At 32.6% G+C, this 14,455-nt stretch overlaps 2 protein-coding genes across 5 annotated transcripts; one reads left to right on the top strand and one right to left on the bottom strand.

Annotated features, from left to right (window-relative positions):
* Positions 1–3,027: 3,027 nt before the first annotated feature.
* Positions 3,028–6,917, bottom strand: LOC114881211 (presequence protease, mitochondrial). The gene is made up of 3 exons (XM_029197917.2): positions 6,640–6,917; positions 6,395–6,554; positions 3,028–6,302 (listed from the first exon to the last, which is right to left on the bottom strand). Exon 3 carries the CDS (start codon positions 6,287–6,289, stop codon positions 3,179–3,181), a length of 3,111 nt encoding a protein of 1,036 aa, XP_029053750.2. The 5' UTR covers positions 6,290–6,302; positions 6,395–6,554; positions 6,640–6,917; the 3' UTR covers positions 3,028–3,178.
* Positions 6,918–7,871: 954 nt separating this feature from the next.
* On the top strand, positions 7,872–13,983 carry LOC114881209. 4 transcript variants are annotated; one of them, XM_029197916.2, is made up of 7 exons: positions 7,872–8,230; positions 8,489–8,652; positions 9,791–10,045; positions 10,216–10,408; positions 10,626–10,839; positions 10,937–11,079; positions 11,189–13,983. In XM_029197916.2, exons 1-7 carry the CDS (start codon positions 8,195–8,197, stop codon positions 13,742–13,744), a joined length of 3,561 nt encoding a protein of 1,186 aa, XP_029053749.2. In that variant the 5' UTR covers positions 7,872–8,194; the 3' UTR covers positions 13,745–13,983. The 4 variants fall into 4 exon arrangements, with proteins under 4 accessions (XP_029053749.2, XP_029053748.2, XP_029053746.2 ...); XM_029197915.2 differs by having other exon boundaries at positions 7,872–8,399; XM_029197913.2 differs by having other exon boundaries at positions 7,874–8,652.
* The last annotated feature ends 472 nt before the right edge of the window (positions 13,984–14,455 follow it).

Genomic DNA, 14,455 nt, shown 5'->3' with positions numbered 1-14,455 from the left:
AATGTAACGGGGCGGTCTGGTCGGTGCGCACGACGTTGTCGGGCTGGTCTGGCGGCCATCTCCTGCCTCGAGTGCTACAACACAATATAGCCTGGAGATTAGACGACGCGTGGAGCCATTTCGCACTTAGCCTAATTTACAGGACTTACTTACTACAGTCGGAATCCGGTCCGTCACGGAAATTTACGCGGGACTTAGAATCTAACCTGTTAGCGTCAGCACGCATGCAAGGGTTGACACGTGGCAGGGTCAATGCATTTGGGGCTTTGACCTGTTTTTCAAGGATCTCTCAGGATTCTTTAGGCTATCGATACCCCAAGCCATATGTCTGTCATCGGACTTGGGCCGGCGGTAGTTGATACTCGAGGCGCGACGAATTCAAAAGCCGGGTATCCACCAGTATCAAACGCCCGTATCGTATCACCGTTCCGAATCCTTTTGAATAGGCAGGCATTGCCACGTTGCATGCAACGGCATGCTGCGGCGCGGACAACATTTCTTCGTTTCTTGATATAAACGGTTAGGCAATAGGACTGGGCCACTACAGGCGAGGAGTTTCGTTTTGCTGCGTGCCGTTCCAAAGGAACGGAGGCAACGGACTGATCCGAAAAATTTGTCGATTCTTTGCCGTTCCATCGAAGGAAAAGTTCATGCGTTTGCACTTGACATAGCGTTTCGTGCCGTCACTTGGGTTTCAATTTATTTGAAATCTTGCAGTATTATTGGATTCATTTAAAAATCGATGAAATTATTTATGAACTTAATCTGATTTAATGTAGATAAATTTTATCGTCTAAATATATTGAAACAGATCAATTATCTTCGGTGATACGCTGTACATAAAAGAGCAATGTTAATAATCACCTGTATGATTATTGAAAAAGGACAATGTTAATTTTCCAGAGATGTTTCCGTTGCCGAGTATCGAAAGTTCTATTGGGCTGTGATACGGAGGTGAAGGAACGGGCCGATCCGAAAATTGTCGGTTTCTTGCTGTTCAAAGCATAGGTTCGGAGACCACTTGAAACGTAAAAACAACATACCCAGGCGAAGGCCCGAAATGCTATGTCAAGTGGAAACGTGACACTTGGGGCACGAGATAATATGATTTGGAATCGGATATATCAGTGAGATAATACTAATGCAACGACTGAACTTTGTTATTTTTCATTTTTTTCTTATAAAACTGTTACCAAGATATTTGTGACGTTTTTCTGATTAAAATGATACCAAACACGATATGGTTTGGATAATTACACTAAAGGAACAGCATGCAGCAAATCGAAACTTCTCGCCTATAGGAGTTTATTTCAAGACACGAAGAACTATTGTCCGAGCCGTAGCACGCCGTTGCATGCAACGAGGCAACGTCTGCCTATTCGAAAGGGTTCGGAACGGTGATACGATACGGGCGTTTGATACTGGTGGATACCCGGCTTAAGTTTTACAATGTCTTATCTATTGTTTGTTTATTCCTTTGAATTTTGGCTCCTAATTTATGGGCATTGATATAACATAATGCAGACATGCTGCAGTCATACTCTTATGGCATCGTCGCCATATTACATTTCATTCAACACTTGCGATTACAAGCCTGCAGCTAAATTCACACGATATTGCACACATACATACAGGCGAGGTTCGCAACAAAGTCAAAGGATTACATACTATTCTTTCATAATAGACACTATAGTTTTCATAATTAATTTTATAACCTATAAATATAATTATTCTATGTTGCGCGTGGACCACAGCCGACTCTAGTACTAGCCGTGCTGAAGTAAAAATGGCAACACCGCGGGAGTCCGGTCCGAATATATCAACATCTACCCTACTATCTGCCTCCCGGACTCCCAGACTCCCAGCCAATCAACGTCGTCAGACTCTCGGCTAGTCTCTGGACTTCACATAACCTCTTTGGTTTCGTTCCAATAATTTCGCTTGTTTCAAGGTTTTTATTCACTTATATACATGTTTATCAATTCTTAAATGTTTCAATTTGATCCAAAGATGGTTTCATTTTGCTTCATACCTAAATTTTCTTGAAACCACTGTAAATATTTCAAATATCATGCTTCACAACACCAAACTACTTCGAGAGTACACAAAATTTATATCACATTTATAACAATTTTATACTACCACATCACTTCTACTTCCCATAGTTGCAACGTTTATGTATTGTTTATACATAATTAATACAAAATAGCGTATATTACTACAGCTTTTAATTAAAAAAGACGGTAATTACAATTCCGAGCACAGGACTCTGTTTTTGAAAATAGGACTCCCGATTGTCACGTGAGCGGTGTTGCCACGTTGTTCAGCATGGCTAGTACTAGAGTCGGCTGTGCGTGGACTTAGTGGTTTAGGGAATTTTGGGATTTCAGAACGTGGGTAAGGGTACTCGTGGGGCGCTGAAGCGCTCTGCTCGCAAGGCGCGAAAATGAATTCAATAAATTGTTGTTCACTGCTTCAAAGTTCGACTATTTATTAAACAATCGTGGAAAAATTATAAAGTTCAAAGAACTTTTTGAACGTGAGAACGACCCGTCGATTTCAGATGACATAATCATTCTGATCATTCTGCGCTTGGCGGAAGAGATCTTCGCGTGATGCCGGTCAATATCCCTTCCTTGGTGGATTCTAGATCCTCCCTCGTCCAATGGTGGAGGAGTCCACCCCGTCCTGTGTAGGCCCCTTCTGCTTACCTGGCTGTGGTCCGCCCTCAGGCGCGTGGAAGTGGAGGCGCTCCGCCAAGACGCTAGATTGTTGCAGCGTACTTACATGTGCTGCTGCCTGCAAAAACAGTAGAAAAGCGGCGATCCCATACTAATGCGTATGTTATCACGGACACATACGGATGGCCAGAATTCAATGTGTTAGTTTCAACAGTTTTTCGAAAATATCTCGAAAACTAAGGCCGAGCGGCGGTTATATGTATAGGAAAAGGTTGTTCAAAATGTTGAGTTTTACAACATATTTAAATTTCATCAATATCGGTGAAGTGTAACCTGATCTCAACAATTACCAATTTTTATAATATTTATTACACAAAAACTACATAAATCTTAAATTATTTAATTACGTAAGCAAACATGTATAAAACATACATTCATATGTACGTGCATATTTGCATATAAATATAAACATATCAATAATGTTTTTATTACAAATTTTATTCAGCTGCTCTTGTTTGAGTTTCTTCTTCCTGATTCTCAATTCTCCAATTTTCTGAATGTCTATTAAATAAATCCTGATTAATAGGTCCAATCAATGCACGTCCTACTCTAATGTTTTTTTGATTAGGCTGTAAATATTTTTCAGCAACATACATCAGTTGCTCTTTAGTTACACCTTTTAATCGTTGTCTTTGTTCTTGAATGTCATTATCTGTTATGTTATACTTAAATTTAATCATTCCACGATTACTTGGGGAAACTGGTGCATCCACACGTTGGAATATTCCTAATTTTGCTTCATTGATATCACTTTGATTTAATGATTGTTTTGACAAAAAGTCATAAGTTTTATCAAACAGATCTAAAGTACGAGTAGAATTAGGATCTCTGTAAGAATAAAATGCAAAGATTCCATCTGACGATAGCATAGCACCACCACCATACGCTCCACCTTTCTCTCGAATTTCTGGATGTAAATAAAGCGATGTAATCAATTTAGCAAGTACTTGTAGAGGTGCAAAATCTGGATGGGCATACGGTACAGTGAAAATTGTTTTAGCTGTATAATTTACTGTATATGGTAGCACATAGTGAATAGCATTATCACCTATATCGATATTTTCATTACATGCGGAAGAATATATATGTTTAGGTACACCCTTTAATGAACTATAAAATTCATTAACACTTTCTAATATCTTGTCTTTACTATTTTCACATAAATTTATTGCTGACCTCAAGTATTGTTTATTTAAGACATAATTAGATATCTTTTGCATTTCATTTAATACAGGACTTAAGTCTTGTATTTGTGCTATTCTTTTCATATTCAAAACATATTCCATTCCTGACAAATTTTCTTTGAATTTCATAACTGGAGAAACCAAACTGGCTGCACTACTCATTGCATATGTGTGCCCTAAATCTGCAATTCCATTAATCAGATCTGCGGCATTGATTTTAACAAGCGTCTTAAATCTTTCAATTTCAGACAGTTTGACATTATTAAACAATTCTAACCATAATTTCCACATATCGTTTATATTATGATCTAAACAATAAGATTCTATTAGTATTCCTTCTTCGTATTGCAATAAATTATTCTTATGTTCTACAATGTGATTCATAAAATTTAAGCCTCCAGTTTTTAGTCGTATTAACTGATCAAAGTTTCTGTAATTATAATTTTTTGTACCCATTTTTGAAATAATATTATTGAAAAGTGGTAATAAACTTTTTAATTCGGGTTCCAAGTTTTGTGTATTAAGTATTCCTCGGTAATAACATACACCATTTGTTGGTTCAGTAGCTACTTGTACAGGAACATCAACTACTTTTGTATCCATTAATTTGTAACGTTCTACATCGACTTTTATATCTTCTATTTTCAAAGTAGGAAGAACATTTACATCTACTTGTTTTTGTTGTTCTTGAAGTAAAATTTGTCCATCGATATAAATTTGTTCTAATTCTTCCTTAGAAAGTTCTTTTAATTTCGACTCTAACAATTTACGTTCTGCAACTGCTTTATCATGATCGTATTGTTCATATGGCAACATTGTCAATGTTAATTTATGAGTATTATCCATTAAATATGTCTTCACTAATTCTTGAAGATATTTGGGATTATTATTCATTTTTTCTTTAAATGTTCTAATTGCTTCATTGATTCTTATTGATTTTATGAGATCTCCATTATGATTCCATAATGGTGTTAAATTAAAAAGTAATTGTAATCCAAAACTAGAAGTTTGATGTTTTGTTTGAAGTTCAATACTATGTAAAACAGATTCAACGTGATCCTTACTAAATTCCTCCTTAATAACTTTTTGTACAGTTTCGTTAAATATATTTTCTACCTTCTCAAAATCATCTGCTTTGACACCAAGTAAACTTACAATAAATATTGTATCTTTACACTGAGAATCGAAGCCTGTCATCGGACCAAAAGCAATTCCTATATTTGACTCTACTAAGGATTTATAAAACGATGAATTTGGACCTTTCAAAAGAAGTTGAGATAAAATATGCATTTCAAAATTTTTCTGTATGTCTGTTATGTCATTACATAAGAAACCAATAGCTATGCTGCCTTGTCGGTTAGGATCTGCAATCATGGGATCTGGTTTACACACAATGTGTTCTTTTCTTGGTTTATCCCATCGTTTTTCTGAAGGAACCTCTGATGCAGAAGTGTCAATCTTATCTACTAGAAACAAGTATTGCTCATTAACAAATTTCAAATGATCGTCTAAGGGAAAATTACCATATGAGTAGAATCGAGAATTAGAAGGATGATAATGAGTTTGATGAAAATTTAACAGATCAGTGTATCTTAAAGTAGGAATAACAAGAGGATCTCCTCCAGAAATTACAGAATAGGTATGACTAGGTAGAATTTTATTCAATAATTGTTCGGCAAATATTGTTTGATTTTCATTGAAAACACCTTTCATTTCGTTGAAAACTACTCCTTTAAAAATGATAGGTGAATTTTTATCATGAACATCTTCATGTTCTAATCTCCAGCCTTCTTGTTTAAAATCAAGTTCTTTCAAAAGCGGTTTAAATACTGAATCTAAGTATACAGATTGTAGATTTCTATAATCTTTTGAGTTTTGTGTAGAAAATGGATATACAGTGTAATCAGGTCCTGTCATAGCATTCATAAAAGTAGCTAATGATCTTCTTAGCATTTTGAAGAATGGATCTCTACATGGATACCTTTTACTACCACAAAGGGTAATATGTTCCAAAATGTGAGGTACTCCTGTAGAATCTTTTGGAGGTGTACGAAATGCAATTGAAAATACATTGTTGCTATCGTCTCTTGCTAAATGTAAATATTGTGCCCCAGTACCCAAATGAGTCAATTCTATTGCATTTAGATGCACTTCATCCACCATTGCAATTTTATCCACGATAAAACCATGAATAACTTGTCCTTCTTGAAATTTATTAACTTCATTTTCAATTAAACTTGCTTTATATTTTATAGTACTGGATGTAATATTTCTTTTCAAACAAAGGTTATAATATTTTGAATACTTTTGTAATCCAAATTGATTTAAATAAGAACTTGGAGGTATGCTTAACATCCTTAGCATAGTTATTCAAGGTCTATAAGAGGTTAAACACGAATAACATCAGTGTATTTCATTACTCAACATATATAAAAAAGAAAATTTTCTTATTAACAGCATAATACTTACCAAAGTTAAATGTAAATTAGTTTATATTATACGTTTACGAAATAAACATTTGATAATTATTTCTTTTCAAACTTAAAAACCGCGTGACATGACTTCTTCTTGGTATAAAGATTTATTAGTAACCATTAGTAACTATTACTCGACATTGCTCCACATCAGACTGTCAAAACGAATAGTAAACGTTTTAGTAATAACATGTAAAAATTTATAAAAAATGATGTTAAAAACTAATAATAAATTATTACTTTCAAGAGGTATATACAATTGTATGTATGCATACAACATGAAATATTAAATACGGTGTTAAATAGTACATCACTAATCAAAATGAATTCAACCATTTGAATTTAGAGAATAAAACAAGCAATTCTCGGTTTTACTAATTTTGCAATCATCCCAGAAACATCTTTAATATTTTAATACTGTATAATTAATTCAAAATTTGCTCAAGAGTAATTAAATATGATTTGGTACAAAATAAAGCAGTACTACATGTATGTATGTAAGGTGTCCCAGTATTGATGATACAACCATGATGAGGGTGATTCCACATGAAAAAATGAGTCGAAAATATGGAATAAATTTTTTACTTGGAGGTCTTGTTTTCGAGAAAATCAGTATCGTTTAATATAGTATAATTCGGAAAGTACAGTTGTATATATATGCAGTACGGTGGCCAACATTTTCAACAATTTTTACATTTATAAAGTAAATCTTCAAAATTACATGCTTTATTATTACCAATAAACCTATGAAATATGATTTGCATAGAAATTCGATCAATCACGATATAGTTAGGTACTCGAAGAAGATTCACAGTTGATTTTTTTCAAAAACAAAGCTTCAAATGAAAAAATTGTATTTCATATTTTCGACTAATTTTCTCATGTATACATAATCCCCTTCATATTTGTACCATCAATACTGGGACATCCTGTATATATATATATAAAACAATATTATTCTTGTTTATATATTGTAAAACTTTATATGTGCTTTTTTAATATGAAATAATTTTTTTATGTTCGCGATTATATAATAATGAAAATACATATTTTGTATAAATAAAAAAAAAATATATATATATACTATGTATATGTATATTATACACAGACCGTTTGTAGCTATTCAACTGTTAATATTAACCAATCACATTATTGAATATATTTAACGAATATACATACATACATACATACAAATAAATATGTATTTAAACAAATAATTATATATATAATATATGCATATGTACATAGAATGAAAATGCCCAATAAGAAATACGACATATTTAAAAATAATTCATAAAATTCTTATAATCATTAAATAATGCTATTATTATTTAACTGAATTTTCAATAACTTTTAAGAGTTGTATAAAAATATACCAAATATAATTATACAGTTTAAGGATTAAAAATTGAGAACAAAGTTTATCAATGATAGTTGTTTTTATTGTTAAATGAAATGGTGAATTCAGTGAGAACGCGACCTGATATGAAAGAAACTGAAGCGATATACTCTTAATATAAAACACAATCTATGGTAATTGAAGAACGCGCAAAGTGCTGAAGTTTTCGTTGTGTGGTAGACCGTCCACTAATCCTCGATTTGAAATTCATGATGGGCTGCGCATAAGTTCGTTCCGTTGAAATTGTTTATGCCACTAATCACGGGCAAAATGCTGTGCATAAGAGCGGTATGACAAATTTCCGGTTATTTTCATACTGTATGCACTTCGGCGACTTGTCAGTCCGCGCGAGTGGAGGGTCTCAAATGGCGCTTATGTGCAATCACTGGGAGTGCAATGCTAACAAATAGTCCAGCTGTCTTTGACAAAATGGTAGGGTGCTCGCGTCCAGCGGGTGGTGATAAATTTTTACACACATAATTATAAAAGCGTCTCCGGTGACGGGGTACAATGAATACTGATAACCATGATCGAACGAAGCCCTGCGTTAGCAAGTCACCCGCGAGAATCGAGCTTAATGTCGACGAAAGCGCGTTCGACGGTAAACGAATCAAGAAGGAACGAACTGACGTTTCTCCTGAGAATGGTGAAGGTAGTAATAATGCCGGTATTAATGACAATAACAAACAGTTACAGTCAAATCAGCGGCTGGCTACCGGCAAATTTTCAAACGGCTTCCACGACGACGACCTACTTCAAGATATTATCGCGGCCAAGTTCACGGCCTTAACAAATCATGGAACAACCAAGTGCGACAAAATTCGGCTCCTAATCGAGGATAGCATCAGGTTAATGTAATATCTTTTTCTCTCTCTCGCTCTCTCAAACGCGCGCGCTATCACCATCTCCCCTCCACACACCTGTCCCCGTTTGAAAAAAGAGAAACTAATATTTCATTACAAAGAAATAAATTTCTTTTCAAAGAACTTATACTAGTATGATGTATATTACAAAATTGTTGTCTTATTTATTAAAGAAGTAACATTATATCAAGATAAAACTTTCATGATATTATTTTATAAATGATTAATATCTTGAAATGAAATGAACATTTAACTTTGGAAAATTTATCGTGGAAAATGAGAAGAGAAGGAAAAAATACAAAATAGTACATATTGTATGCTTCTTTAAAAGTATTAATTTATTAAATGAAAATATATTTGAAGAATAAAAAAATGTTTTTATATAGAATCAACAATTAAAATATTTTTCTTGTTTTTTACTTTTTTCAAACAGTTTATAATGAATATTAAGAGAAAAAGTCAAACATTTGATACTTCATAGTTTGCAGGTTAATTTTTGTGAAGATATATAAAAAGTATATTAAATACAAGAAGTGTTATATGTATATGGTAGTAATTTGAATAATTTTTGTATAAAACATAAACTAAAAGCGGATACAAATACTAAAATCCTTTTTGCATTAAAAAAAAGAATACTTTGATATTCATACATTTTATAATAGCAGAAATTAAATTGAAACAAATTTTAAAGGTTTCAGACTATATGATAAATGTTTGAGACAATAATAATTATTCTAATAAAGAAAAGTATAAATGATTGGAGAACAATTATTCTTCCTATGAATTAAAAATAAATTTAATTGAAAACAAATATATTGCAAAAAATGAATACGTTTCTAATTTTTCTTCATCGTTATTATTATATTATAATTTCTACTACATAGTACAGTTCTTAGACACAAAACATTTGTAATACTAAAAACAAGGAAAATATATTTGCTGATACTATTGTAAAATTTGTTAGAACATTCTGTATATAGATTTATATTAAATGTGTTATGATATATTTTTATGATTTTGTTGTGTTTTTCAATAAAAAGAAAATTGTAAAATATTTTTGTTTTATTACTTTAATGAAAATAAATAAAAGATTATTGATGATAATACCTTTATTAATTTTTGTGCGCAGTGAAGAATCAAAAACACATATTCAAGAAATTTTTTCACAAATTGAACAACTGAAAATAGAAGAAAAATTGTTGTTGTACCTGAAACTTCCATTATCATTGACCAATAGCGGGGCAACTGTTGATCCTTTAAGACAACCATTGAATCCGCTAGGAAACCGTTATGAAATTCATCAAACTATCATGTGGATTAAAACGCATTTGGAAGAAGATCCAGATGTTTCATTACCAAAACAAGAAGTTTACGAAGAATATAAGTAAGCATTTTGGATTCAGTCTGTTTAAATAATCATTATGTGAATTCTTGATAAACTATGTAGTATCGATGTGTTATAATACAGTAAATTTTCCTTCAGGATTTATATACATCGTTAACAATAAATTATAGAAGGAATTATTTTTTTAAATTTGTTCAATTTACTTACAGTATGTATTGTACACGAAATTCTATGAAACCTTTATCAACTGCTGATTTTGGAAAAGTTATGAAACAAGTATATCCCAGAGTTCGACCACGCAGATTGGGCACCCGAGGCAATTCACGTTATTGTTATGCTGGAATGCGTAAAAGAGTGAAGTTGGATCCTCCAACATTGCCTGATATATCAGGCACTCAAATTGTGAGATATAAGACTATAATTAAAATATTTTAAATAACTCGTTTCTACAACTTGTAAATTATTTTATGATTGAAAAAGATTTATTCAATTCATATGTATATTTTATATTGGAATTGAAAGTAGTTAAGTTTACAATATGTTTGAAAAATCATATAATTTGGAACACTTACCTTTATGGATGTTAATTACTTGCACTTTAAACCATTCAATTTTTTAGGGTGATGAAGTAGATGAAAATATTACTGAAGAAATGTTAGGAGCTGCTTCTACGCTGATCAGAGAATGGGCAGAAAACCTGTTGGGCTTAAAATTTCCAACTTTGAGTGCCTTAGCACGTCATCTCGTTGATAATCTTTGTGTTGATACTCGATCTCTTTCTGCTGTATGTATATTATGTGGTTCAGGAAATTCTAATTCATCGACAAATAAAGGTTTGTTGATTTTCATGTACTTAATGTATATATATATATATATATATACACTACACATATATTTATATATAAATTAAAAACGATGTTTTCTGTACAGAATCGAGTACAGATTTGCATATAACACCCATAAGTGGGAAATCTGGAAAACTCAGAGAAGCACAATTACAATTGCAACGAAAATTACAGCAGCGAGAACATATAAGGGATCAAAAGCATCGTCATCTTGATACTATTATACAGGTAGAAAATCATGTTTCAAAAACATAATATATTTAAATAAAAAAGGAATATTTTATTAATTATTAAAATGATTTTATATGTATTGATTATAAGTGTGATAATATTTCAGAATCAGAACAAAGAGAAGACTGTTGATAATAAAATGGGGGTATCTAAAGGAAATAAGAAACTAAAATTCATTCAGTCATCTCAAGGTACAAATCCATCAAGTGGGCAAAATGCATTAACTAAAATAAGTTTATCTGCTGTAGTAACAAATAGGCAGAAAAAAATTGTTAAAGCTAATAGTCAGCCATCTAACATCTCCTTGGAATCCAACTGTGATAATATAGTGGTACAATCGATCGAAGACATACAGAATAGCAATCCTAGTATAATGACGACCAACTGTACGAATACACAGCGTGATATCAAATCCAAAAATTCCAGAAAGCGTGCCAATCCAGTTGTATTGAATCAATCATCAGAGACAAGCCCTGAAAAACAAACAAAACTTACAGAACAGTTGATACAAGAGAATGTAGAGCATTCCAATATGTTGTTGCCTAAACTTACATCTATACAACGTCCTGGAAAAATATCGGTGATACTAGGTAGTAATTTGAAATCTACCAAGTGCAAAGGAAATGAGGCTGTCGACAATCAGCCTACTAAAAACTGTGATATCGAATCGTCAACATGTTCCAAAAGTTGCATTAAAGTAAACAATTATCCTAGCAGTTTTGATCGTAGTTTAAACACAACCGAAGATTCTACAGTTTTAACGAAAGATCAGATTCGATTATTGCAAGAAAACGTTGATAAAACCGAGAAACTTGGCTCGATCGAATCGGATGCTTTGGACGATTATTTAAACGGAGGTAACAATTCCCAGGAGCAGGAAGAAGAATTATTACAGTATTTTCAACAAAGTAATTCATCGAGTTCTGATGTAGAAGCTAATGCTATCACTATCGATGAACAAGTATCAAGATCTGATAAAGTTTCACAAGTAAGATTAATTTTAGAACAAAATTTAAAAGCAGGAACTGTACACGCATCCAGTGATGTATTACCTGCTGCTATTATTAGGCAAAACGTAGACAAACGTGAGATAACTCAAAAGCATAATTTAATATTACCAACATTGCTGAATCATTCAAATCAAAATAATACGAAGCGTAGGGTCAGTTTTGAAACGAACGTTGTAGAACATGTGCAAGATTCAAATGTCATTACTAATAGAGTTCCGCAAAGTCCAAACACTCGTCGTCGAATATTTAATTTCACACCAATATCGCCTGGTCCGCATTCACCCATTAATGGCCGCGCTTCTAAATCAAATTCAGCAAACGCCAGTCCGTTTGTTTCACCTCGGAATACACCAGTACCACGTTCCAGAAGTAATTTGCAAACGAGTAGTTTCAGAGTGCGTGCTCATAAATCGTTGTCGCGTTCGATATCCTGTAGCATGCCTTATACTAATAAAAACGATACCTTCGTTGTTCCCACCAGTGGTCCGGATATAATTAGGCAAACATCGTCTACGCCACAATTACCGTTGATTTCTACAAAATCGTCGGAAGTACAGGTTGATAGTGGTACCATGCAAATTTCTGTTATACCAAAAAAAGAAGGACAAGGATCACAGTGCGCTGCATTTTTATCTTCTGATCTAGCACCACAGAAACAATTACTTATTAACTATCCAAGTCAAGAAAATTTGCAGGAAATAAAAAATGTTTACCGGAAAAGCCAACCTGATCAAGAAATTAGCGAATTATTTCATAACAATAAACAGTTTTCCAATGAACTTTATAGATCACAATCAGTTCCATTACACAGGATGGTTAATCCTGCATTAATGTCACCTATCTCGACACAACACTGTTTACCTTCATTTCAAAGTCACAGTTTTAATCCGTCTACAAGCAGTTCTGTAGCACCTACACCAGTACCTAGCGAGTTTAACGATTTCGGATCGATAGGTCAATCAGAAGGAACTTCAGCGTACTTACTCGACGATGTCGATCCAAATTTCATATCGGACGATCAACATTTCTTAATGAGTGATAAGGAAATTACATCTGAAAATATAACTAATATATTAAATATTTTGAACGTAGAAGGGACACAAAGTTTAGAGATTTTACCAGAGCAACCTACAGAGGAAGGCCTGATAGAAAATAATTCAATAGTGTTGGGTGCTCTACCAAATTCAAATCTAAGCCTGTCAGAAGAGGATATGCTGGATTCGTCGAATGTACTGAATGTTCCAGAAGGTGGAACCTTACAGAAAATAATACAGTCGCGTTCTTATCCTAATACACCGCTACCTGTGTCAGTGTGTGCATACGCACCATCTTATACTGAAGATAGTAATGGATCAAGATCATATCCTTCTACACCGTTGCATACAGTTCAGTCGCAAGAAACTTATCAGGAGACTAACGAACCGATACTTTCAAGTCCCACTTTGAACTCTTTAAACTTACACAATGAATCTGTAAATGAATCTACTTCTATCAGTTTGTGTAGGAACGTTGTGGATTTACTCGAAGCTAATTTTCTAGGAGAAACTGATACGGAAACGAACGATTTAGACCCACTTAGTAATTTTGATGGATTGCAAGATGTTGATTCATTGACACCTTTATTCAATGAAGTAACAGAGCCTAATCGTTGAAAGCATATATGCAAGAAAATTATTTCATGGATTTTCTGATTTTGCATAATGATCTACCAAAGGTTGGAAAAATAATTCTTAAATTATATGTTTGCATGATTTTATTCTATAGCGATAATACTATGCATAAGTATTCTATTTTAATATGTGACAGTATAAACAAATGTAAAATCTTAGTTCCTAGTGTTAACATCAGACGTTCGAAGTCACAGTGATCGAATAAAGATACATCAGTTTAAGCTTTTTTTTCTTTTTTTCATAATATTTACTTTATATTTCAATAAAATTATGACAGCCGAACTTCTTTTTACTTTTTTGTATTTAAAATATAATTTGTATGAATTTTTGATTTTTTTATATATAATTTTCTAAAATACTGAAATCATTATTGCCTACATAATATATATCTATATATCTAAGACTTACACTAAATGTTCTTTTAATGTTTAATTGCAGTATCACGTTAATATAGAGTAATAACAAACAACTTGTGTTGAAAATTTCAAAAGATAAAAGAGAATATTAAAAAAATTAACTATTAAAATTAGAGATAACTTTGACACAGTTATAAGTGTAATTTAATTCAATACATAAGGAGCTATAGTTAATTGTATTCTCTTTAGACTTGTATTATTATACTTATTTTTTAAAGTAAGTAAAAAAAAGAAAAAAGGAAAAACTGTGATTTCAAAATATAAATCTTATAATATT

Source organism: Osmia bicornis, chromosome 10 (assembly GCF_907164935.1).
Source record: "Osmia bicornis bicornis chromosome 10, iOsmBic2.1, whole genome shotgun sequence".
Taxonomy (NCBI): Eukaryota; Metazoa; Arthropoda; class Insecta; order Hymenoptera; family Megachilidae; genus Osmia; species Osmia bicornis.
The sequence above is the reverse complement of the archived record's forward strand: the minus strand, read 5'-3'. Positions and strand labels throughout refer to the sequence as shown.

Excerpts from the sequence above, each read along its gene's own strand:
- LOC114881209 (XM_029197913.2), top strand. The coding sequence starts at position 8,309 with ATGAATACTGATAACCATGATCGAACGAAGCCCTGCGTTAGCAAGTCA. Across the intron at positions 8,653-9,790 it reads GAGGATAGCATCAGGTTAAT|TGAAGAATCAAAAACACATA; the intron begins GTAATATCTTTT and ends TTTTGTGCGCAG. Across the intron at positions 10,409-10,625 it reads ATATATCAGGCACTCAAATT|GGTGATGAAGTAGATGAAAA; the intron begins GTGAGATATAAG and ends TCAATTTTTTAG.
- LOC114881211 (XM_029197917.2), bottom strand. The coding sequence starts at position 6,289 with ATGCTAAGGATGTTAAGCATACCTCCAAGTTCTTATTTAAATCAATTT.